This window comes from Myxine glutinosa, chromosome 6 (assembly GCF_964187855.1).
Source record: "Myxine glutinosa chromosome 6, kmMyxGlut1.1, whole genome shotgun sequence".
Taxonomy (NCBI): Eukaryota; Metazoa; Chordata; class Myxini; order Myxiniformes; family Myxinidae; genus Myxine; species Myxine glutinosa.
Window position 1 is genome coordinate 135,781,015 of NC_136266.1, and position 24,344 is coordinate 135,805,358.

Here is a 24,344-nt window from a genome sequence, read left to right on the forward strand (position 1 = left end):
CTCAACATTTCCTCCATCTGCAGCTACCTCTGTGCACACCTTACACTTGAATGTAGCTGCCACACTGGTTAATGACCCTCTCAAACCACTACATTTTTGATGAACGCACTCAGCGCACATTGTACATTGAATGGAATTCACTCCGACACCCTTCCTGCACACAGCACACAGCCACTTTCCAGTTCTTTCCACCTCACCACATGCTTTACCACTTGCCATCACCTTTGTTTTTACGATATTCACCTTCAGACCTTTTGTCTCCATACATTCCTTCCATTTGTTCATCTTCTCCTTCAGTCCATCCATACCTTCTGCAATCAACACCAGATCATCTGCATACAACAACTCCCACGGTAAACCCTCCTTTACGTTCCGAGCCAGCACCTCCACACAGCTACAAATAGTAGTGGACTTAGTACCGACCCCTGATGCACTCCCACCTTCACCTCAAACACACCACTGTTCCCGTCCTTCGTCCTTACAGCTGTGCGTGCTCTTTTGTACATTGCCATCACTACTCTGATCAACCATTCCTCCACTCCTAACTTCCTCAATGCCCATGTCAATACTTCACGTGGAACCCTATCGAATGCTTTCTCCAGATCAACAAACCCAAGAAACAACTTCTTCCTCTTCTCCTGCAACTGCCTCACAATAAAAAGCGCGTCTGTCGTTCCTCTTCCTGGCATAAATCCAAACTGCATTTCGTCGATCTGCACTTTCTTCCTTATCCTCCTCTCCAACACCCTTTCCAATACCTTCATTCCATGCTCCAATAACTTTATCGCTCGATACGAGCTGCAGTCCAGAGGGTCACCTTTCCCCTTGTATAGAGGGACGAGGGTACTCAGTTCCCAATCCACTGGAATGCGGCCTTCTTTCACCACCAGATTGGAGATCTCTGTCATTCTCTTCACACCCCAATTTCCCGCTACCTTCAACAAATCTCCCACAACTCCCGTCAGCCCTCCGCTTTTCTACTCTTCATTGCTTTTATCGCTTCCTCAACTTCCTTCTCGGTTATCTTCTCTGCCGGTCCTAAAACTGGGTACTCTCTATGTTGCCATCCCATTCATTCTCTGCATTCAACAGTATTTCCATATGTCTTTTCCATCTTCCTTCAATTCCATCTGGGCCCACAACGATTTGTCCCACTTCATCCTTCAAGCAACTCACCTCCATCACATCACACCTCTCTTTCGCTATCTGCTTTGCAATCCTGAATACCGCTCTCTGACCCTCTTCCGAATCCAAGCGTTCTCCGAACATTTTCCGACATGCCTCCTGCGCCTTTGCGACATCTTTCTTTGCAGCCATCTTGGCTGCCTTATAACTTTCATGCTCTGCCTTTTCTGCCCCCATACCCTTTGCCTTCTGCCACGCCTTGAACTTCTTCCTCTTCTCGTCAATCTTCTTTCCAGCTTCATCATCCCACCACCATGTTTCCGAGTGCCTCGGTGGTCCTTTTGTCCATCCACATACCTCACCAACGGCTCCCAACAGACTATCTTTCATTGACATCCAACCACTTTCAAGCTCAACCACATCATCCTCTCCCATACTCAGCCTCTCTTTTAATGCCTCCCTCACTGTCACCTCTTTCAACCTTTTTACAGTATACATATACATATTGTAGTGAAATCGTATCCGTACTGAACCCGGGTGGGGATGCTCGCTGCTCGCTGTCATTGTTGCCCCCACTAGGGGCGTGACTATAAGACCCGTTGCTGTGTCAGTGCTCCGAGACTTCTCCCTTGTGACATGTTACATCGGTAGCCTCGTTAATGGTACGCCTTTATAGAATATCTAGCTTGCTTGCATTGACTGATATGAATGGCTTTATGAGATGTCGCATCGTATGCTTATTGTGTATTTCTACTTACAGGAATGATCTGATGATCTAAATGCAATTAAACCAAACCGTTGGACTAAAGTTGTGCGGACCTGAATGGTTTTCCACAACACTTAATTGCATTTAAGATCTGCTGACATGGCTGGCAACAAGACGTTGACGGTGTCCATTTTCAGCGCCGACCCACAAGCCACGGACGGAGGCTTGCAACTCAAGCACTGGCTCCGACAACTGGAGCATCTCTTTGATGAGCCTGAGACCGCTCCGACGCCTGCCGCGAAGCTGGCAATATTACACTCAAAAATCGACTACCGGGTCTACCACGCGGTCGCTCAATGCACGACGTATGATCTTACCATCGCGGAGCTCAAGCGGCTTTATATAAAAGAAAAAAGCCCTGTGTATGCGCGTTATTTGCTGCAGACGCGGCGGCAGCAGCCCAACGAGCCTATGGATCATTACGCCCAGGAGCTCCGGCAGCTCATGCTGGACAGCGCCAAGGAGCCACGGACTCCCGAGCAGGCTAAAGATGATCGACTTTTAGATGCCTTCATAGCAGGGGTCTCCTCCCAGGAACTACGTCTCAAACTCTTGGAGAAGACCGACCTGACCTTCGCTACGGCGGTTGAGCAAGCGACGGTGTATACCGAAGCGCGGATGCAATCGAACGCCTATGATCGCACGCGCCTTTTGGCGGGCACCTCACTACACGCCCGGCCGGAGAGTACCACTGACGAGGACGTGGATCCGCCTGCTGAACTCCGGGATGCTCCGGAGGATGACCCTACCCTGACAGCTGCCGTTACGACCAGCAGACCCAAGGCCTTGCGCGGGGCCGCATGTTTTTTTTGTGGAGGGCCTCGTCATGCCCGAGTCGTGTGTCCGGCACGTGACGCTATTTGCCATTTGTGCTCGCTAAAGGGACATTACGCGAAAGTGTGCAAGAAATCGGCACGCGGCTCGCGGCCCTTCGACTCGCGCAGCCGCGGTCGCGCAGGCGCGGCAACCTTGAACGGGCTTGTAGCAGAACCCACGAGCCCAGCGCCTTACCCGACTTCGAAGGGGAGGGCCCCTCTCCGCGGCCCGCTGGGCGCGCAGACAACCTTGACTGGCGCCACCGGACAGCCACCAACGTCTCATTCTCCATCGGGGACAAAGGCCGCGTCCTTGGCCAAACCTCGAGCCACGCAAGGGAAGAAACAGCTTTCGAATACTACGGAAGCCTTTTGTCAAAGCGACCAAACGAAAAAGGCGATTTCGAATACTACTACGGAAGCCTTTTGTCAAAGCGACCAAACGAAAAAGGCGATTTCGAATACTACGGAAGCCTTTTGTCAAAGCGACCAAACGAAAAAGGCGATTTCGGCTACAACGGAAGCCTTTATCTGCCAGGAGTGTCAAAAGGCGATGCCAAATACTACGGAGGCCTTTTCTCGTCGGATTTTGAATCGCGAAACACCGGAATGCTGGGGAAAGCCCTCTGATGACGATAATGGATTCCCCATGGTCAACGCAGACACCGGCCACGATCGCAAAACTGCTGCTGGTGAAGGATCCACCCGCGAGGCTGGTCCGACCCATTCGGGGGGCTCAGTCCCGCTCCCAGCTGCCTCGTCTGGCCTGGCTCAAGCCCTTATTCCCCTTATGGTTGAGGGCCATTGTGTTCAGGCCTTGGTGGACACCGGATCTACGGATAGTTTTATCGACCAGCGACTTGTGCTCAGGCATGGATGGCGGATCGGGCGGTCTACGAGACGGATCTTCATGGCTTCCCAGGGACTCCGGCTTAGCACAAAAGGGGAATGCCGATTGAAACTAGTGCTAAAGGGACGGGTTTTCCCTGATGTACACCTTATGGTTTTACCCGCATTATGTGCTGATGTTCTGCTAGGACACGATTTTCTTAAGCTGCATGGACGTCTGGTAATGGAGTTCGGTGGGCCTGACACTCTTGTTGTGGGGGCGGACGACGCGCTAACGGTGTGCGCCCTAGCGCAAATGGACGTCCGTCCGCTTTCACTGTTCCCCAATCTAACCTCCGACTGTACCCCTGTCGCGGTAAAATCGAGACGCTACTCTCGCGCGGACATGCAATTCATTGCGGACGAAACGACTCAGCTCTTGAAAGACGGCATCATAGAACCTAGTAGGTCGCCGTGGCGTGCCCAGGTCTTAGTGGTGCGCAGTGAGGCCCATCGCAAACGCATGGTGATCGACTATTCCCAAACGATTAACCGCTTTACACAGCTGGATGCCTACCCCCTTCCGGGGATGGACGCGCTAGTGCAACAGGTGTCCCAGTATTCGGTCTATAGTACTCTCGATCTCCGTAGTGCGTACCACCAGATCCCTATCTCTAGGGCGGATCGTATCTATACCGCTTTCGAGTCGGGGCAGCGGTTGTACCAATTCACACGATTGCCCTTTGGGGTGACGAACGGGGTCGCTTGTTTCCAGAGGGCCATGGATGACCTCGTTGCGCGGGAGCACTTAACCGATGTTTTCGTCTACCTCGATAACCTTACGGTTTGTGGATATGACCAAGGGCACCATGACGCTAATCTGAAGCGCTTCCTTGAGGTCGCGCAACGGTATCACTTAACTATGAACGAGGATAAGTGCCGATACTCCCTACGCACCATAGATCTTCTGGGGTACACCGTGACCCATGGCTCTGTCTCTCCGGATAAGGAACGTCTGCGACCTTTGCTCGACATGGCCCCTCCCTGCGATCGGGCGTCCCTGAAACGCGCCCTTGGGCTGTTCGCCCATTACTCCAAATGGGTGCAAAATTTCTCCGCGAAACTTCGCCCCCTTGTGGCCTGCGACACTTTTCCCCTGAGTTCGGCCGCATTGACGGCCTTTGAAGGTCTTAAGACCGACATCGCCCGAGCCGCCGTAGCAACCATCGACGAGAGCGGCTCGTTCGTCCTCGAAAGTGACGCCTCGGATCAGGCCATCGCGGCGACCCTCTCCCAAGGGGGACGTCCCGTGGCTTTCTTTTCACGGACTCTTACCTCCGCTGAGCGGCGGCACTCGTCCGTTGAAAAGGAAGCGTATGCGATCGTCGAGTCTATTCGGCGATGGCGCCCGTACCTACTCGGGCGGAGCTTCCAAATCATCACGGACCAGCAAAGCGTTGCGTTCATGTATGACACCTTACACGCCCAGCGCATTAAGAACGAGAAAATCACTCGCTGGCGTATCGAACTCGCCGACTTCTGTTACACCATCAAATATCGCCCAGGGAAGGATAACCAGGCCGCCGATGCCTTATCGCGCCCCACTACATGTGCTGGTATCACCTCGTTGGAGGGCCTACGGGTGCTGCATGCTACTGCGGGCCATCCCGGCGTAACGCGTTTCGCTCATTTCGTGCGGAGTGGGAATCTCCCTTACTCGATTGACGATATCCGCCGTATCTGTCGCGACTGCGCTATCTGCGCGGAAATCAAACCGCGTTTCTATAACCCCCCTATGGGGACTCTGGTGAAGGCTACACGCCCGTGGGAACGCTTGGCGATGGATTTCAAGGGCCCTTTGCCGGTGTCGAGCGGCTCTCGCTAGCTGCTCACTATCGTTGATGAGTACTCACGATTCCCCTTTGCTTATATGTGCGCGGACATGACTGCTGCCACGGTGATGCGTTGCTTACAGAACTTGTTCTCAATGTTCGGTTACCCGGCCTATGTCCATACCGACCGGGGTGCAGTCTTCTTGTCTCAGGAGGTGCGCGGCTATCTGCTCCAAAACAACGTTGCGTCTAGTTACACCACGCCGTATAGACCCCAGGCTAATGGGCAGATCGAACGCTTCAACGGGATTATCTGGAGGGCCGTCATGCTCCATCTCCGGACCCACGGCCGGGGCCTCGATAAATGGGCTTGGTCGCTACCTGCGGCGTTGAACTCAATCCGGGCACTCCTGAGTACGGCAACTAACCAAACTCCCCACGAGCGTCTTTTCCACCACCCCAGGAGCTCGGGGTGTATACGGTCTTTGCCCAGTTGGCTCGCTGGGCCCGGGCCGGCCTACCTTAAACGGGCAGTTCGCGCGAGCAAGTACGACCCCCTTGTGGACAAAGTGCAGATTCTCCAGGCTAATCCTGAGCATGCTCGGGTGATGACGTCTGATGGTCGTGAGACTACTGTCTCCGTTCGTCATCTTGCCCCTTGCGGGGTCGACGACCTTAGTAGGGAATCGGACGAACCGGTCGAACCCATCTATGAGACTATGACCTCTCCCGACGCTCCCATCGCCGATAGTCCACCGACCCTCCCCCCGTCGAGACTGCCCGGGTCCGACGACTTGGCGTTACCCCCTTCATCACCCGACCCTGTTGACGCCTCTGACACCGGGGATACAGGGTTACGAGACGCCGTACCCGGGGAATTTCGAACGCGTGCTGGCAGAGAAATTCGCCGCCCGGCCCGCTACGGTTGGGCCGACTGATACTCCGCGCCCATGCTGACGCTCACTCGCTTTTAGCCACGCGGCCGTATAATTCTGACGGGGGGGGTGAATGTAGTGAAATCGTATCCGTACTGAACCCGGGTGGGGATGCTCGCTGCTCGCTGTCATTGTTGCCCCCACTAGGGGCGTGACTATAAGACCCGTTGCTGTGTCAGTGCTCCGAGACTTCTCCCTTGTGACATGTTACATCGGTAGCCTCGTTAATGGTACGCCTTTATAGAATATCTAGCTTGCTTGCATTGACTGATATGAATGGCTTTATGAGATGTCGCATCGTATGCTTATTGTGTATTTCTACTTACAGGAATGATCTGATGATCTAAATGCAATTAAACCAAACCGTTGGACTAAAGTTGTGCGGACCTGAATGGTTTTCCACAACACATATATACCTTGGCTTAGTATACAAATATATATACAGACTTGGCATTTAATATGGAATATTTTTTTTTTTCTTGACTTGGGTTTACTTTCTTAACTCAGTATATCAATCTGGTGAGTTTCTTTTACACTTTGGTGATATATTTGTTAAAAGAACCATGTCACTGATTGTCTGTCAACAACAGGATTATATCACAGGTGGCGTGGCAAAATGTACGGACAGGTGCATTTGACGATTGGCTTCACAGTCAGGTATACAAGGGTTGTTGCGTTCTGTATTAGTGGAAAACAACTGCTGCACGTCTCCAAAAGTTATTGCCGCTTCCTCTGGAGATGGTCCGTCAACTCAACAATGCTGTTTGTCATGGAGTGGTGGCTTTACGAAATTACGGCATGAAAGAGCGTGCCATTGCTCGGCAGTATGGCATCACTCAAGGTCAGGTGTCAAAGATCCTGAAACGAAATGCTCAGAGGGGTGTCCCTACTCCAATACCGAGGCCAGGACGTCCCCGCAAAACCACAAGGAGGGATGATCGCCAGCTGCACCGGTTAGTCCGCAATGGCCGTACCAAGTCAGCTAATCGGCTTTGGGCTGAGAGGCAGCAACTGATAAATGTGCCTGTATCCAGAAGGCTCGTCAACCAACGACTGATTCAAGCAGGCTATCGTGCCAGGCGTCCCCTGAGAAAGCCACGCCTGACCAGACAACACCGCCAGCGCCGATTGCAGTGGGCCAGAGAGCACCGTCAATGGCAGCCAGGACACTGGAATCATGTGATCTTCAGTGACGAGTCTAGATTTCTGGTCTATCGTCAAGATGGCCGCGTCCGAGTGCGCAGACAAGTGCATGAAGCCTACAACAAAGATTGTTTTGTGCCAAGAGTCCAAGCTGGAGGTGGTGGGGTGACCGTTTGGACTGCTTTTCATGCAGGGGGCAAAACTGACCTGGTTGTTCTGAATGGAAACCTGAATCAGTTCAAGTACAGGGCCATTCTGGAAGAAACATTGCTTCCATTTGCTCGGGCAAGCCTTTCGAGGAAACTTTGTCTTCCAAGATGACAATGCACGGCCTCATCGTGCTCGCATGATCCAACACTTTCTTGCTGACCGTGGTGTAGAGCATATGGAGTGGCCTGCCATGTCCCCGGATATGAATCCGATAGAGAACTTGTGGGCAGAATTAACGCGTCAAATCGACCACTTGGACCAGCAGCCGACCTCTGTGCGTGAAATGCAGCAGGCTATTGTCACTGCATGGCAAGCGATTCCTGTCCAAACCTTGGCAAATCTCTGTGAACAGCATGCCTCAATGTGTACGTGCTCTCCTGAATGCTCGTGGGGGTTACATGAAGTACTGAACTGTAATTTACTGTCGGTAATCCCAGTCGTAATTTAACTTTTGTTTTTGTTAAAAAAGATTTTGCTCATGTTCAAAATAAAGAGATACTTCTGGAAAACATACAGAAGTTTAACACAGTCACTGTCCATGAATTGAGTTCGATATCAGTTTACATCACTTTCAAGGATCAATTTATTTGTTTCGAAATGTCAAATGTGGTTTTTGTTTCTTTTAAAGGTCACATTAACAAATCTAGAAATATTTTCAACATTAATTCCAATGAACTTTTGGTTCTAAGACATCTTGAAAAGTAAGTTCACCCCCACTAAAAAAATATACCATATTAAATGCCAAGTCTGTATATATACATATATATATATATATATATTATATATATATAGATATAATATATATATATATATATATATATATATATTACTATACATATAATATACATATATACACAGATATATACATATATATTGTTGCGGATATGGCATTTGCCTCCATATCCGCTTGTAAATATTCCCCTATTTCCCCAATACTCCCCAACTATCCCCAATCCCCCATCCCCTAGTCCCATTGCCTGTAAATAACACTCTGTAGAACCGACCTTCCCTTTTTCCCCCATTAAATGTCGTGCCCAGGTCCACCGCATCTCACGTAGACAACTTTCGGACATCTTGCTAGTTATTCTTAGTCTATGTCAGTTAAGGACTCGTTTCATTAATTCTGACTCTTCGTTGCACCAGAATGTGAATTATATGGCACCAGTAGTGAGTTTAGGGACCTTCCCATACCTCCTCCCATCTTCTTCCCCATACAACAACTACAACAACAACTACAACAACGCGCGCGCTAGGGGGAGTGTGCGTCCTCACTCCGGCTCGGTTAGCCGCCATTACCCATGTGCGCCGACGGGGGTTACCACGAAGGGGCTGCTGTCGGCCCCACCTCCGTCAAGGGCGGAGCCGGTAACCCCCCGCACCCAATGAGAAGCAACGGGCCGATTCATCTGGGGCGGAGCTAACGAGCCTGAGGGCGTGTCACTCCCCGCCGGAGATACGCAGCGACTTACCGGATGTGAAGATCAGATGCGCCTGAACCACGGAGAGCAAAGGACGCCAACCCCCAGCGCGACGATACCTCCCCGCATCTTTTGGACCGGACCGGGTCGATTCTGTCCCTGAGCAAGAGTGCACCTTGAGCCATCGACCAACCCGCCTTTCCTTGCCATCAATCCCCGTGTGAGTCAGTTTTGTCCTGTTTATCTGTCGTCTGTCGGGGCTATTATAAGACCGTAATTAAGTGCCTACCTTACTATGCTGTCTCTCTCATCCCTGTAATCTGACCTTCCGCAATATTATACCTCCTCCGGAGGTCTTGAGAACTGAACCCTTGGTGTCGTGGTCATTTTACCCAGCCGTTGTGTCCTTTTCCTCAATTGATTTAGCGTAGCGCGACTCGGCAACGTTCGAGTATAATCGGGTAAACGTGCAGACGCGGTCATACCAAACCGCTCGGGTAAACCAACATCCACAACCGCGTCTGTAACAATATATACATACATACATACATATATACATATATACATACATATATACATATATTATATACATACATACATACATACATACATACATATATACGATATATATATACATATACATATATATAATATAAGTAAAGTATGTAAAGTATGTTTCTTTGTTTGTCCTCTTATAACTCGAGAACTACTCATCGCAGAGAAAAACCAAAGGCATATTCGGAATCAGTACGTCTCAGAGCAACTACAGCACCACCTTAATTTTAAAAACTTCGGGTTTTAAAATTAGCGTATTAGCGCAGAAACGCTAGCAGAAGAGGGAGGGAATCGAGGGAGGGAGCGCAGCGCTCCCTCTAGCGCTTCGCAGCGCCAGCGCTTCTGTTAGCGTAATTAGCGTATTTCGGAACGTTAATTTTTCAACTTCATTATTCGGAATCAGTACGTCCCAGAGAAACTTCGTAATGTTAATTTTTCAACTTCATCCGATTGACATGGGACCAACGGCATGTGACAGAGAGTTGAAACATACATGCTACATTTATTTGATGACAATGAGTTCCCGACTTCCGGGTTCGTGCCACCAACCCTGTTCGGCGCCTCTTGCGGCACACAGGGAATTACAGTGAACTGGTACTCATTTGCCGACCTCGGTAGGATGACAGGCTGTCAACCCCCCTTGGTGTTAAGGGGGAGGAGGAGGAGGGGGAGGGGAGGAGAGGAGGAGGGAGGGGGGAAGAGGAGGGGAGGGGAACGGGGGGAAGGGGGGATGGGTAGGAGGGGGGAGGGCGGGGGAGCGGGAGGGGAAGGGGGAGGGGAAGGGGAAGGGGGAGGGGAAGGGGGAGGGGGAGGGGAAGGGCGAAGGGGGGGAGGGGAAGGGGGGAGGGGAAGGGGGAAGGGGAAGGGGAAGAGGGGAGAAGGGGGAGGGGCCCTTCTTCCCCCGGGCACCCCCACACCCTCCCCTCCCCCCTCCCCCTCTCCCCCTCCCCCCTGTTCCCCTCCCCTCCTCTTCCCCCTCCCCCCCCCCCGCTCCCCGTTCCCCTCCCCTCCCTCTCCCCCTCCCCTCCTCCTCCTCCCCCGCCCGGCAATGCCAGGGTACTTCTGCTAGTATATATATATATATATATATATATATATATATATATATATACATATACATATACATACATACATACATACATACATACACTAGCTTGGCACGGCTCGCTCCGCTCGCCTCACCAAGCGTCGTTTCTGAGGAACGGGCTTATTTTAGCTGAGGATAATGACTGTACCTGAGTTGCTGTGTTGTCATGATTTACACCAATCATAATACAAACAATTATTTTGCACAAATGTATTTGTTGTGTTTGTGATATTACATTTTTATAGGCAATTTAGGTTGAAGATTTAGGTTGAATGTTTTTTTTTTTCAAGAAAGAACCCCTCAGCACATACATAGGGTAGGGGTCGGTGCAGACTGAAAGTTCGGGACGATTACACCTCACCACCGAGTAATTTAAAACATCTCACAACCATAAAACACGTAATAAAAACATCTCACCACCACGAAATTTAAAAAACCTCACCACCACGAAATTTTAAAAACCTCACCACCACGAAATTGAAAACACCTCACCATCAGAAAACACGAAATAAAAACACCTCACCACCACGAAATTAAAAACACCTCCCCACCACGAAATTGAAAACACCTCACAGCCATAAAACACATAATAAAAACACCTCACCACCACGAAATTAAAAACACCTCAGCCATAAAACACGTAATAAAAACACCTCATAGCCACGAAATTAAAAACACCTCACCACCACGTCATTTAAAAACACCTCACCACCAAGTAATTCAAAACACCTCACCACCAAGTAATTTAAAACACCTCACAGCCATAAAACACGTAATAAAAACACCTCACCACCACGAAATTAAAAACACCTCACCACCACAAAATTGAAAACACCTCACAGCCATAAAACACATAATAAAAACACCTCACCACCACGAAATTAAAAACACCTCACAGCCATAAAACACGTAATAAAAACACCTCACAGCCACGAAATTAAAACACCTCACCACCACGTAATTCAAAACACCTCATCACCAACTAATTCAAAACACCTCACCAGCACATAATTATAAATACCTCACCACCACGTCATTTAAAAACACCTCACCACCACATAATTCAAAATACCTCACCATGGTTTTAGACTTGGTGTCAGAAATAATTGAGAACATCCACGCACACATGGGAAAATGCAGATGTATTTTTAAAAATCGCACTGCGATGATACACGAAAATACACCGCCTAAAATAAGTCGGGGAAAATGTCGACAGATATAAAAAATTCGCTTTTTCTTTTCCATTAAGATATATTACTTTTACTTTTGATGACAGTCGTCACAAAACGACATATATTTCTTCGTTCTTATTTCATTCAACATTATTATCCGGAAGTAAAATATGTTTCAGGAAATTACCGAGAGATATTTCTTCATTTTTTTTTTTATTAGTTATGTGCGCATACACTTTAAATAGGTTTATTTGACATCTTTAATTTTCACAATGTAATTTACTTTCCATTTGTCATTTGATGATTACGAGACACTTCCTCTTGAGGATCGTGACAATTCATGCGTTGCGTGGAAACTTCCATTTCCAAAATGAATGAGACGTCGATGAAGAACGCAGACTTGAACAGGATGCAGCAAGAAAACGAATGAGACGGGCGAACGAGTCCGTCGACGAACGTCAATGCAAACTTGAACATCATGCAGCGAGGAAAAGAACGAGACGGGAGAACCGCACAGGATGCTGCTGCAACAACGATGAGGAGGGTTGGAGAGGACTGAGGAGCGAGGAGTTGGAGAGGATTTAGGAATTTGGAGAGTGAGGAGCTAGGGGTTGGAGAGTGAGGAGCTAGGGGTTGGAGAGAGAGGAGCTAGGGGTTGGAGAGTGAGAAGCTAGGGGTTGGAGAGTGAGGGGCTAGGGGTTGGAGAGGAGTGAGGGGTTGGAGAGTGAGGTGCTGGAGGTTGGAGAGTGAGGAGCTGGGGGTTGGAGAGTGAGGGGCTAGGGGTTGGAAAGTGACGAGCTAGGGGTTGGAGAGTGAGGAGCTAGGGGTTGGAGAGTGAGGAGCTAGGGGTTGGAGAGTGAGGAGCTAGGGGTTGGAGAGTGAGGAGCTAGGGGTTGGAGAGTGAGGAGCTAGGGGTTGGAGAGTGAGGAGCTAGGGGTTCGAGAGTGAGGAGCTAGGGGTTGGAGAGTGAGGAGCTAGGGGGTGGAGAGTGAGGAGCTAGGGGTTGGAGAGTGAGGCGCTAGGGGTTGGAGAGTGAGGAGCTGGGGGTTGGAGAGTGAGGGACTGGGGGTTGGAGAGTGAGGAGCTAGGGGTTGGAGAGTGAGGAGCTAGGGGTTGGAGAGTGAGGAGCTAGGGGTTGGAGAGTGAGGAGCTAGGGGTTGGAGAGTGAGGAGCTAGGGGTTGGAGAGTGAGGAGCTAGGGGTTGGAGAGTGAGGAGCTAGGGGTTGGAGAGTGAGGAGCTAGGGGTTGGAGAGTGAGGAGCTAGGGGTTGGAGAGTGAAGAGCTGGGGGTTGGAGAGTGAGGATCTGGGGGTTGGAGAGTGAGGAGCTAGGGGTTGGAGAGTGAGGAGCTCGGGGTTGGAGAGGAGCGAGAAATTGTAGAGGAGCGAGGGGTTGGAGAGCGAGGAGCGAGGGCTGAAGAGTGAGGGGCGAGGAGTTGGAGAGTGAGGAGCTAGGGGTTCGAGAGTGAGGAGCTAGGGGTTCAAGAGTGAGGAGCTAGGGGTTGGAGAGTGAGGAGCTAGGGGTTGGAGAGTGAGGAGCTAGGGGTGGAGAGTGAGGAGCTAGGGGTTGGAGAGTGAGGAGCTGGGGGTTGGAGAGTGAGGAGCTGGGGGTTGGAGAGTGAGGAGCTGGGGGTTGGAGAGTGAGGAGCTGGGGGTTGGAGAGTGAGGAGCTGGGGGTTGGAGAGTGAGGAGCTGGGGGTTGGAGAGTGAGGAGCTGGGGGTTGGAGAGTGAGGAGCTAGGGGTTGGAGAGTGAGGAGCTGGGGGTTGGAGAGTGAGGAGCTGGGGGTTGGAGAGTGAGGAGCTGGGGGTTGGAGAGTGAGGAGCTAGGGGTTGGAGAGTGAGGAGCTCGGGTTGGAGAGGAGCAAGAAATTGGAGAGGAGCGAGGGGTTGGAGAGCGAGGGTTGAAGAGTGAGGAGCGAGGAGTTGGAGAGTGAGGAGCGAGGAGTTGGAGAGTGAGGAGCGAGGAGTTGGAGAGTGAGGAGCGAGGAGTTGGAGAGTGAGGAGCGAGGAGTTGGAGAGTGAGGAGCGAGGAGTTGGAGAGTGAGGAGCGAGGAGTTGGAGAGTGAGGAGCGAGGAGTTGGAGAGTGAGGAGCTAGGGGTTGGAAGTGAGGAGCTAGGGGTTGGAGAGTGAGGGGCTGGGGTTGGAGAGGAGCAAGAAATTGGAGAGGAGCGAGGGGTTGGAGAGCGAGGAGCGAGGGCTGAAGAGTGAGGGCGAGGAGTTGGAGAGTGAGGAGCTAGGGGTTCGAGAGTGAGGAGCTAGGGGTTCGAGAGTGAGGAGCTAGGGGTTCGAGAGTGAGGAGCTAGGGGTTCGAGAGTGAGGAGCTAGGGGTTCGAGAGTGAGGAGCTAGGGGTTGGAGAGTGAGGAGCGAGGAGTTGGAGAGCGAGGAGTTGGAGAGTGAGGAGCGAGGGGTTGGAGAGCGAGAAGCGAGGGGTTGGAGAGCGAGTATCGAGGGGTTGGAGAACGAGGAGCTAGGGGTTGGAGAGCGAGGATCGAGGGGTTGGAGAGCGAGGAGCTAGGGGTTGGAGAGCAAGGAGCGATTGGAGAGGAGAGCGAGGAGCGATTGGAGAGGAGAGTGAGGAGCGATTGGAGAGGAGAGTGAGGAGCGATTGGAGGGGAGTGTGAGGAATTGGAGAGGAGTGTGAGGAAGTATTGGAGAGGAGTGTGAGGAAGTATTGGAGGGGAGTGTGAGGAGGGATTGGAGAAGAGTGTGAAGAGGTATTGGAGAAGAGTGTGAAGAGGTATTGGAGGGGAGTGTGAGGAGGTATTGGAGGGGAGTGTGAGGAGGTATTGGAGGGGAGTGTGAGGAGGTATTGGAGGGGAGTGTGAGGAGGTATTGGAGGGGAGTGTGAGGTGGTATTGGATGGGAGTGTGAGGAGGAGTGGGATTGGAGAGGCATGAGGGTGGAGAGAGGAGAGTGTCAGGTGGAGAGGAGTAAGGGGGCACATATTATGTGAAATAAATAAATTGTGTTCATTACACCATTTCTGGATCTGATGAATTGCCAGTAACCATTTTGTAAAATTTAATGTGCAGCATCTAAATCAAGATGTCCAAATGTCACACACGTCCATGCCCGTGGGATTCCCGCGGGTGACCCCACTAGTATAGATATATATTTGTATACGAAGCCAAGGCTCATGCAAGAGCTCACACATAGAACATATATTAAAGGGAGTGGGAGACAAGAGGGGTGGAGAGAGGGAAGCACGACAACAGTAGAGAATAGGGACATCGGGAGATCTGTGGAAGGGAGAGGGCTCGGGTGAGTACACGGGATAAGCAAGATGGACATTACAAGGACTTCCAGGAAAGAAATCGGAATTTGGAGGAGGTGAATTTGGAGTGGGTTAATGGGGGTAGAAAAGATCAGGGTTTTAGATAGGGAAAGATAGGATTGCCTTCCCTCTCCCTTGCCTTCTCCTCCCTCAGTTTCCAGAAACCCTCCATGTTAGCATTGTGCGTGTAGTGATGTGTTTCTCATTTTGCACCTGAATTGTGCCGCTATAATAAGCGTAACCCTTGCAATCATGACTGGAGAGCGTTGGTGGAGCAGCAAGGTAGGTAGTGCGAGCAAAGGACAGAGGAAGGCGATCACTATTGAAGTAAAAATGGATGTTTTAGGACGGTATGAAAGAGGTGATATGAGGACCAGGGAGTGGTTGCTACATTCAAGGTGTATTATCTCCGAAGAACATTTGCACAACTGATAATGATTTAGTGATTTGCAGGTGAAATCAACTGATAATGATCCGATGACTGCACAGGAGATGTTCTATGTAATGTTGAGTGTTGGAGGGAAGTCACCTGTTCCTGTATGAATGGTGTATGGAGAAAACTTTGCCCTCAATTTGTTCACAGCTCTCAGGGTTTCAACGAGAATAATAATGTGTCGAAAACACGAAGTAACATTGTCAAAATGGCCAAGACAAACTGTCGGCTTTGATGAGGTGGAGGAGGGTGATGTAGAGGAGTTGCTGGACTCGTACCAGGAGGAGCTCTCAAATGAGGACCTTCTACTGCTGGAGAAGGAATGTCAGGTGGATCTTAAACATAATTGAAATAAAATAAACCACTGTAGTAGTAAAATAGGACAATAAGAGGAGGATTGAGGAAGCACTCACCCTAATCTCTGCCTCTTATAATGAGAAATTAGTTTGAATTTACACGTTTTGCATTTACAACACTTGCCCTCAGGCTGAAGGCGACGAGCTTAGCTGAGGATGACATTGGGGACTTCACGACCAACCCGTCATGAGCCTAGAGGTTCATGGTACGTCATGAACTGTCGGTTCGGCACCGCACACACATCTGCCAACATGTACCCAATGGCACACCTGATAAGACAATGCACTTCCAGTCCTACATCAAAGCTTAACTGGGAGCATGATATTTTTTTTTTTGAGGGTGAAAAATAGGGGTGCGGTTAATACACTGGAAAATACGGTACTCCCTTTCGGCACGCCTCATCGCCAGGCCCCCTTTGGCGCCCAGCAATAAAACCATGCAGCACTTGCAGATGGAATAGGAAAGGAACGTTGTACAAAAACAGGTCCCCAAACACATGGCAGAAGTAGTAGAAATCACATGTTCCAACATACGTGATTCAACGAGCTGCTGATCTGTGGCCAGGGTTTGTACTTAAGATCCGGGCGCTGAGACCAGAAAAAGGGCATGGACCCTCGTGTCTGCAACACCAAGCAATATGGTGAGAAATACTCGTCTTTTGGACCGGCAAAAAGGAAAGAAAAAAAAAAAGCATCCATGTATTGAAATGGTCTTAAAACACAATATACTTGTTGAATGATTAAAATGTCAAATACCTGAACAAAGGATGCCTTGGTGCCGTTATATTGAATAATTTGTTCGGTTTCTACATAGTTCGCTGCGTGGCCTTCTTGGTCAATACCTAGGGTACAGAACATCAAGTTGCATGAAATATGCTCGTTATCTTTGCACGCAAAGGGGCCATTAACATATTATATAAATAAAAATGGGAATATTTTTGACCCTCCGCATCACCCACTCCAACGCCAAAGCCACTTTTCTCCTCTCTCTCATGGCTCATCTCATCTAAACCTACTTTTTTATTTTTCCTTTTTTTTTTGTATACTGAATCGAGGCTCGTGACTTCAACTCCTGTCTTCACTTATGTACCCTCCCCCTTCTCTTTCCTATTATACTTTACTTCCTTTCTTGTCAATATTTCTTCCTCAAATTTTCACCACACCAACCCCCATCCAACCCAACTACCCAAGAATATGGAACAAAAGGACACCCCACATCTTCGTACTATAATTCAAGAAGTGTTTTTGTTTCTTTGCACTTTTCTTTCTTTGACTGATATGCACGACTGAACTGATGGACAGAATAAGTTGAAAACTGGTGGTTCTATCGAGAGTGTGCAAGGGAAGGTTTTAGGTGAGGGGTGAGGGAAGAGGAAATGAATAGCCCCGGGTGTTTGGGGGTGGGCGGGACCCCAATTCTCTCTGTGGAAATGTGTAGGTCATAGCATTGCTCCCAGAAGGGGCTGCGCAATGTCATATCAAAATACTCCAATTCTCGAGGAATTAACCCATCCGTAATTCTGGGAAAACTAACCTGTCCGTAAGAATGAGTTCTTTGTTGGCAAACACAACCACATAACCAAATGTAACAAAAACAACAAAGAAAAGCCATCCACCCAATCATATCTCTTCAATTACAGAATAAATATAACAACACAAACAGGACTGCCCAAACTACCCTATCCTTCTCTCCCCTTCCTATGAATGTGTATCTATTCAAAGTGTACCCACCCCGCACATAGTAGCGTACACCTGCCCTGTAGCAGCTGCGCCGTGAGATGAGGATCCAGTCGAATGATTTCCCATTGATGATGCACTGCTTGATGGATGCAACTGTACAAGGAGTCAAGGTCTGAAAACTGGATCAATTTCATTAGGAATACATCTCAAGCCTTTCATGCATGGCCATGTAATAATTGTAATATTAACACATGTCCCATGCCATTCATACGCCGATATTGTTCAGGAAGAGTGCAAGGTATTAATAATCATTAAGAATGCTTGTTATTCCATCACGTGAGTGCATGTTAATCCATTATTGCTTCGGATATCAAATCCTTCCTCTTCTCCAATGGCTTGATCTCTGATCATCAATTTGGTTTCAGACCAGGTCACTCTACTCTGGACATGCTGCTTCTGCTTTCTCAACAATGGATGGAGGTCCTCAATGTCAAACAGGAAATTAAGGCCGTCTCCCTTGACATATCGGCTAACCCCCGCTCTAGCAGGGAAAATGGCCTTTAAAATGCATGTTGTTGTGTGTGTTGTCCCTTGACATATCATGTGCCTTCGATACGGTCTGGCACACAACTGCTCTGCTGGTCTGACCTGGTATGGTCTGATCTGCTGCTCTGGCTCTGCTCAACAAACTCTCCTCCTATGGTATCCATGGAAATCTCCACGCATGGCTTGCGGACTTCCTCTCTGGTCGTAGTCTACGTGTAGCCCTGAATGGGTTTCTCTCATCTCCCCGTCCTGTTCAGGCTGGAGTTCCCCAAGGCAGTGTTCTGGGCCCTGTGCTTTTTCTGGTCTTCATCAATGATCTCTCTGACTCTCTTGAAAAGCCTCTCTGTCTCTTTGCTGATGACTCCACTCTCTGCCGCTCCATTCCTCATCCCTCAGTTCGGCAGTCTGCAGCCTCCTCACTCTCTGCAGACCTGGACAAAATCACAGACTGGTCAAAAAAAGTGGAACATGTCTTTCAATCCTGACAAATCTCACACTCTTACTATGTCTCTCCGAAAAGACCAACTGGACAACCCTCCCATCCACTTTCTGAATAATTCTCTCCAAGAAGTTCTGTCACTCAAGCTTTTGGGTCTCACAATCTGCCATGATCTTTTCTGGGAAAACCACATTTCCAAGCTGGCCTCCAAAACAAGTCGCCGACTGGGCATCCTCCGTCGTGCGAAGTCCTTCCTTGGCACACCTGAGCTCCTCACCACATACAAGGCTTTCATCCGCAGCGCAATGGAATACTGTTCTACCCTCTGGGCTGGTGTTCCTGCCTCACACCTAGCTCGGCTTCATGCTGTTGAAACGAAAGCTTTCAGAATCATTGGAATCTCCCGCGATGAAGCTAACTCCGAGGGCCTTTCACTCACTCACTGCAGGCAGGTTGGTGGTCTTTCTCTTTTCTAACGACTCCTCTCCGGCCTAGCCAACCCACCCCCCCCCCCCCCCCCACCAGCTCTCTGTGCTCTGTCCCCAAAATATTTCGCACAAGATCTGCCAGCAACCCTCTTATGGTGAAACTGCCAAAATCAAGACTCTCTGCTCACCTTCACTCTCATTCCTCTTTTCTCCCGCCTCTGGAACAAACTCCCTCACTCTCTTCAATGCCACTCCTCCCTCCAGGTCTTTAAAACAGCTGTTCACCACCATCTCTTATCTTCCCCCATCCAAAACCTTGATCATTTCAACACCCATTAATTCACCCCAGATCCTCTTTTTTTTAAATGCTGACTTCTTTCCTGGAAGTCCGAGCAGTGTCCATGCGTTTTATGCCTCTCCCAACCCCCCCCCCCCCCGCCCCCTTTCCATGCCTCCTCCCCCCAAGCCCTCTCCCTACCACAGATCTCCCGATGTCCCTGATCTCTACTGTTGTAATTGTGTGCTTCCCTCTCTCTCCCCATCTTGTCTCCCGCTCCCTTTATCATACGTTTTATGTGTCAGCTTGTTTTTATGTGATTAATGTTAGCTCTTACACGAGCCTCGATCTTGCACACACACACACAAAAAAAGGTAGAATGTTGCGACGGTAAGCACAAGGCAAAACCCCCAAATCAGCAGAAGCATGTGGAAGGATTTTTCATTGGTGTCAAAGTGAGTGCATTGACAAAATAAAGTCATAACACCATTGCTGAAATGCTGTTGCTGAAATTAGAGAGCTTGATATGGCATCGGAATAAGGATACAACCAAAGATCATAGGCATTGCAAACCTATGCAGCTGGAAAAAAAAACACATGCAAGGTACAATTATATTACAGTACTAGAGAACGCCATGAGACAGACAATCATGTTATCAATGAACAGGACGGTTACTGCTTACAAACATATGAACGAAACACAGGTTAGCCCAGGAATTCCACACACAGGGAAAATGCAGGTAAAAGCAAATAATCTGAAAGGTATTGTTCCGTCGATATGCAAAACTAAAAAGAATCAACTTTTCTTTTCACGGAACTTCCTCACCTCTGGTTGGGTAGCAATCTCACTCAGGAGATGAGTGTTCCACACAAACCTTTGGTCAGCCTAAAAGGGGGCAGCAACAAACAGCGAAGGGAATACATCATCACATGTACACTGCGGTACGATAGCCACGACGATTTCAACTAGAATGAAGCCAATGGCCTGCCATCGCAAATTCCCATGCTTCGCACCTAAAGCAAAACTGAAAATTGACAAAGTTCAACCAGGAATGACCGATCAGATTTGGAGTTTAAAAAAACCCAGTTTTGACTCATGTGACCCTATGTCCCCACCCCCTATGGCATGAACCAGGGGTCAAATCCCAAAAAGTCATAACATATTTCATGCGTCCCCCAATGTTGATTGCATACACAAAGTTTCATTAAAAATGTTTTAAAATGTGTCCGCAGTTGCATTTTTTGGTATTTTACGTTTTTCTTAAAGAGCGTAGGGACAATGAGAATTGCAGTAAATTAAAAAGTAAAAACCTCATTTAAATTACTCCTTTTGTGGTTGCATGTTGGCAGGGGATTCAATTTCAAATTCACTCTGATGGTTGCTAGCGGGGTTGTGCCACTGCCGCAGTGCCCCTGCACGTTCGAGCAGGAATTTGTATTTTGGCCAAGGTGCCAGAGACAACTCGCCTACTCTTTGGGCAAAATGTGTCGTGGGATTTTTTTTTTTTTTTTACGTTTACCAGCAATTAATGCATGGAAATCGTGTCAAAGCTTAACATTCATCTGAGGATTTGCTCACTGATGCATCACCCTGCCTGTGAAACACCAGGGTGAACAGTTTATATTTGGGTCGGGAATCAAACCCAGACTAGACAACTCAAAGGTGAGAACACTAGTCCACCGAGCTATCCTGCCAACCCCACCGTGCTAAATTAAACTGTAAAATTCACAGCTTCTCCATGACTAATGAAGAAAGCAAAAATTAATTAATAGAGAATCAGGACGTGAAAGACTGCGTTGGAAATTTAGACAAGAGACAGCCAGCTTCCTCCCATACACGAGCAAAGGAATGATGAATCAGAAAATGTGTTTGAACTCGCCTTATGGAATCGGACAAAAAGTGCAGTCGATCTCCACTAACATTTTGATTAGAGATTATTTACATCAAACACCAGCTCTCCATTTTGCCAGGTCGAGGCCATCTCCGTGAACGGAGGTCGGAAAAGCCAGGCGGTGGCTGGTAGGTCGCAGATGAACAAAAACTAGCACATTTTGTAAAATAATGCTGCCAAGGTAATGCTGCTCATCATCAATGACTGAACCCATAAAACTCTTTACATCTATTACTAAAAGGAGAGTGTATATTTTAAAGGCTCCCTGCTGCCGTAGAATAATATAATGGTACCATTGGAAAGCTAGTAATCGATTTACTTGGTTGGAAAGACAATAATCGATCTACTTAGAACAAAAATTAGTGGCCATTTAATCATAACAATGACTGTTTTAATAGCCTGTCTTTCTGGCATGAAAGAGGAAGAAGCAGGAACTCGAGCTTTAATGTAGCAGTTCCAACAGTACAACAGCAGGAAACCTTTACAATAAAGCATGACAGACACAGAAGGGCACACAAAATTATACACAGTAATACTTCTTGAAGCAACAGAAAAATATACAAGAGTACACGGAAGGAGCACACAAACAACAACCATAGCTGCAATGACAGCTACTACACGTGATAAATGATCCCTTTTTCTGGGGCTTCACTTCGTTTTACATCCTACTTAAGACTCACAGATAGACAAGCAACATGTCGATGAAGTGCAAGATGTTGTCTTTACATAAACCCATCAGTGAAGCGAAGGATAGGCATGGCTAGAATATATATGAAATGACCACCAGAAGCAAAGCAGGATGCTACAAAGCCACTCCACAAAAAGCAATCATCACCGTGACACCAGTAATTTAAAAAAACAATTCAAACAAAACAAAAACCATTAAAACAATCGCTGTTATCAGTGAAGACATTTCATGGCAGTAAAAGTGCAAAAGAAGATACCAAAGATGGATTTGGATCTGTGGGTCTTGGTTACCAACATACCCTTTCAACTAGGGACATCTCATGGAAATCGGGGCTGGTGTTGGCAAGCCGTTGCACTGTGTGTGTAAGGTCGTAGCTACATGAGAAGTAGAAGCCATCAGTGGCAAGCATTGCATGCAGCATGGCCAGCAGAGTTTTGTTGTCCTGCGCCTGTAACAAACACAGTGCAGGGTCCAAATGAGCCATACGATTTGAAGAGGAACCACCACCAGTTACCCAATGCCTGCCCTTCCCCATCCCCACTACCAAACATAAAGGCACTGACAAAATCATATGAAATAGAGTGGGTTTTGGTTTTTTTTCCTTTTTCTGTAAACAGAGTCAAGGCTAGTGGGAGAGATAGAACACACAATGGATCAGGACGCAACAGAACAAAAGGAACAGTACAGAGGAGTGGGGTGACAACAGCAGGGCAGAGGGACAAAATAGACAGAGATGGGCATCAAGGGATGCAGGTAACATTGAGGGGTAGAGGAGAATCAAGCGAGTGGGTAAGATGGATACAAAAATCAAACTCTCAGGTAGGAAAAAACTGGAAAAATGGGAATGGGAATGGGAAGGGGGAAAGTATGGGTGTAGAAAAGATCATGGTTGGTCTGACATGGTGGTGAATAGCTGTCTTGAACACTTGAAGGGAAGAAAACCCAGAAGCGAGTGCAGCATGCCATCAAGTTGTGGATGAAGGCTTTGCAGTGTGTCTGTTCACTTATAGACTTGAAAACAACTTGGCCGAGCAACCAAATTCTGCACACGTGCTGGGGGTTTCCAGCGTCGGATCACGAGGACAAAATAATTCCCCCTACCCACTCCCCAGGAGGGTGGGCTGACATCTTGCGATTTTCGCCTGTACATGTGGCACAGTGCACCTTGTTTACTGACCCTGCTGGAGGTAGGGAGCACAACTAGCCAAAACAACAAAATGAATCTCCCTCTCCTGCTTGCAAACCTCACAATCAGAGAAAGTGTGTTTGTAGTAAAATAAAAACAACCCTCCAAACAGTTATTTAAAATTTTAAAAAACTGTCAAACTCTTTAGCTGCCAGAATAAATGATAAAGGTACGGTTGGTTATCAACACACTGGGGTCTGAAGCTGGGCCAACAGGTAAACCACCAGCTTCACAAATATATCACTATAAAAATCACACAACTCAACTAGAACGACACTCACTAGAGCACATATATCCACCGAGCTTAAAAGTTTATGTTTTGTATCTCACTGAAAAGTGATAGGCCAGATCTGGATCCAGACCTGAACCAAAATCTAATCGGCTTGTTCTTTTCTCCTAACTATAGATTCGTTCTTGTCACACACCAAACCTGTCCACCTAGTTTAGTCTGAATCCGTCCATAACTTTTTGAGATATCCTGCTCACAGACAGATAGACAAACAGGGGTGAAAACATACCGTAACCTCCGTCCACCTTCGGTGGCGGAAGTAATCATGTGCAGCGGGTTTGTCCATGAATGAGCAAGTAGTTGCGTAACAAGGTTGATGTGTTTGGAGTGGTGCATTCATGATTGTAACACCCAATAGTTCACAAATGTGCATGTAATTTAAAAAAAAAAAAAACTTCCTCACAAATCTCTCAGCAGATCACTTTAAAGTAGAGCCTGTCTCTACTCCAAGCAAGAGATTGCACAACTGCTCTCAGCAGTTTGCACAAATGCCCACATACAAGTGATTCGTTTGTATGTACCCAAGTTGTGTAACTGATCGCTTCAGTGTCGACCCGGTGGCGTTCGAGCATGTGATCGGCATTTCAGCCATTCTAAATGCATCCATGTCATTATGGTTTCAGTCATACTCGAGCCTTGATCAACCTCCTGCTATCATGGGACGCCCCCTGTTGTCGAAAGATTGTATTCATGACAAAGATTACTTTAAGTGATATACAGAATTATATCGAACAAATATTTGATGTTGGGGTTAAATCAAGTAACATTGCCAAACTATAAATATATTTTAAGGGTCAAGCACCAAGAAAGCTGCCTGCTAATAGCTACCTGCCCTGCAGTGCTCCATTTGGCAAGCTTCAACTGCAAGATTTGGTTTTTACCCATTTTGTATATGAATATCTCACAACTTTCTAAAGTAAGATTTAAAAAGAGAATTTGTAACAAAAAAGACAATTTAAACGGTGATGA

The 24,344-nt window shown here is 48.2% G+C and overlaps 1 protein-coding gene across 5 annotated transcripts in view; it reads right to left on the reverse strand.

Moving 5' to 3' along the window:
* Positions 1-24,344, reverse strand: part of SACM1L (SAC1 like phosphatidylinositide phosphatase) — a 100,024-nt gene that overhangs the window by 36,763 nt on the left and 38,917 nt on the right. For all 5 annotated transcript variants that reach the window (XR_013623865.1, XR_013623866.1, XM_078780558.1 and 2 more), the window contains 6 exons: positions 22,199-22,348; positions 20,147-20,206; positions 19,868-19,901; positions 17,682-17,783; positions 16,707-16,792; positions 16,485-16,571 (listed from right to left, as the gene is read on the reverse strand). Coding sequence is in view for 3 of the 5 variants with exons in the window: in XM_078780558.1 (XP_078636684.1) it covers positions 16,485-16,571; positions 16,707-16,792; positions 17,682-17,783; positions 19,868-19,901; positions 20,147-20,206; positions 22,199-22,348 (519 nt within the window). In the remaining 2 variants the exon portion in view is untranslated. The remainder of the gene's footprint in view (positions 1-16,484; positions 16,572-16,706; positions 16,793-17,681; positions 17,784-19,867; positions 19,902-20,146; positions 20,207-22,198; positions 22,349-24,344) is intronic.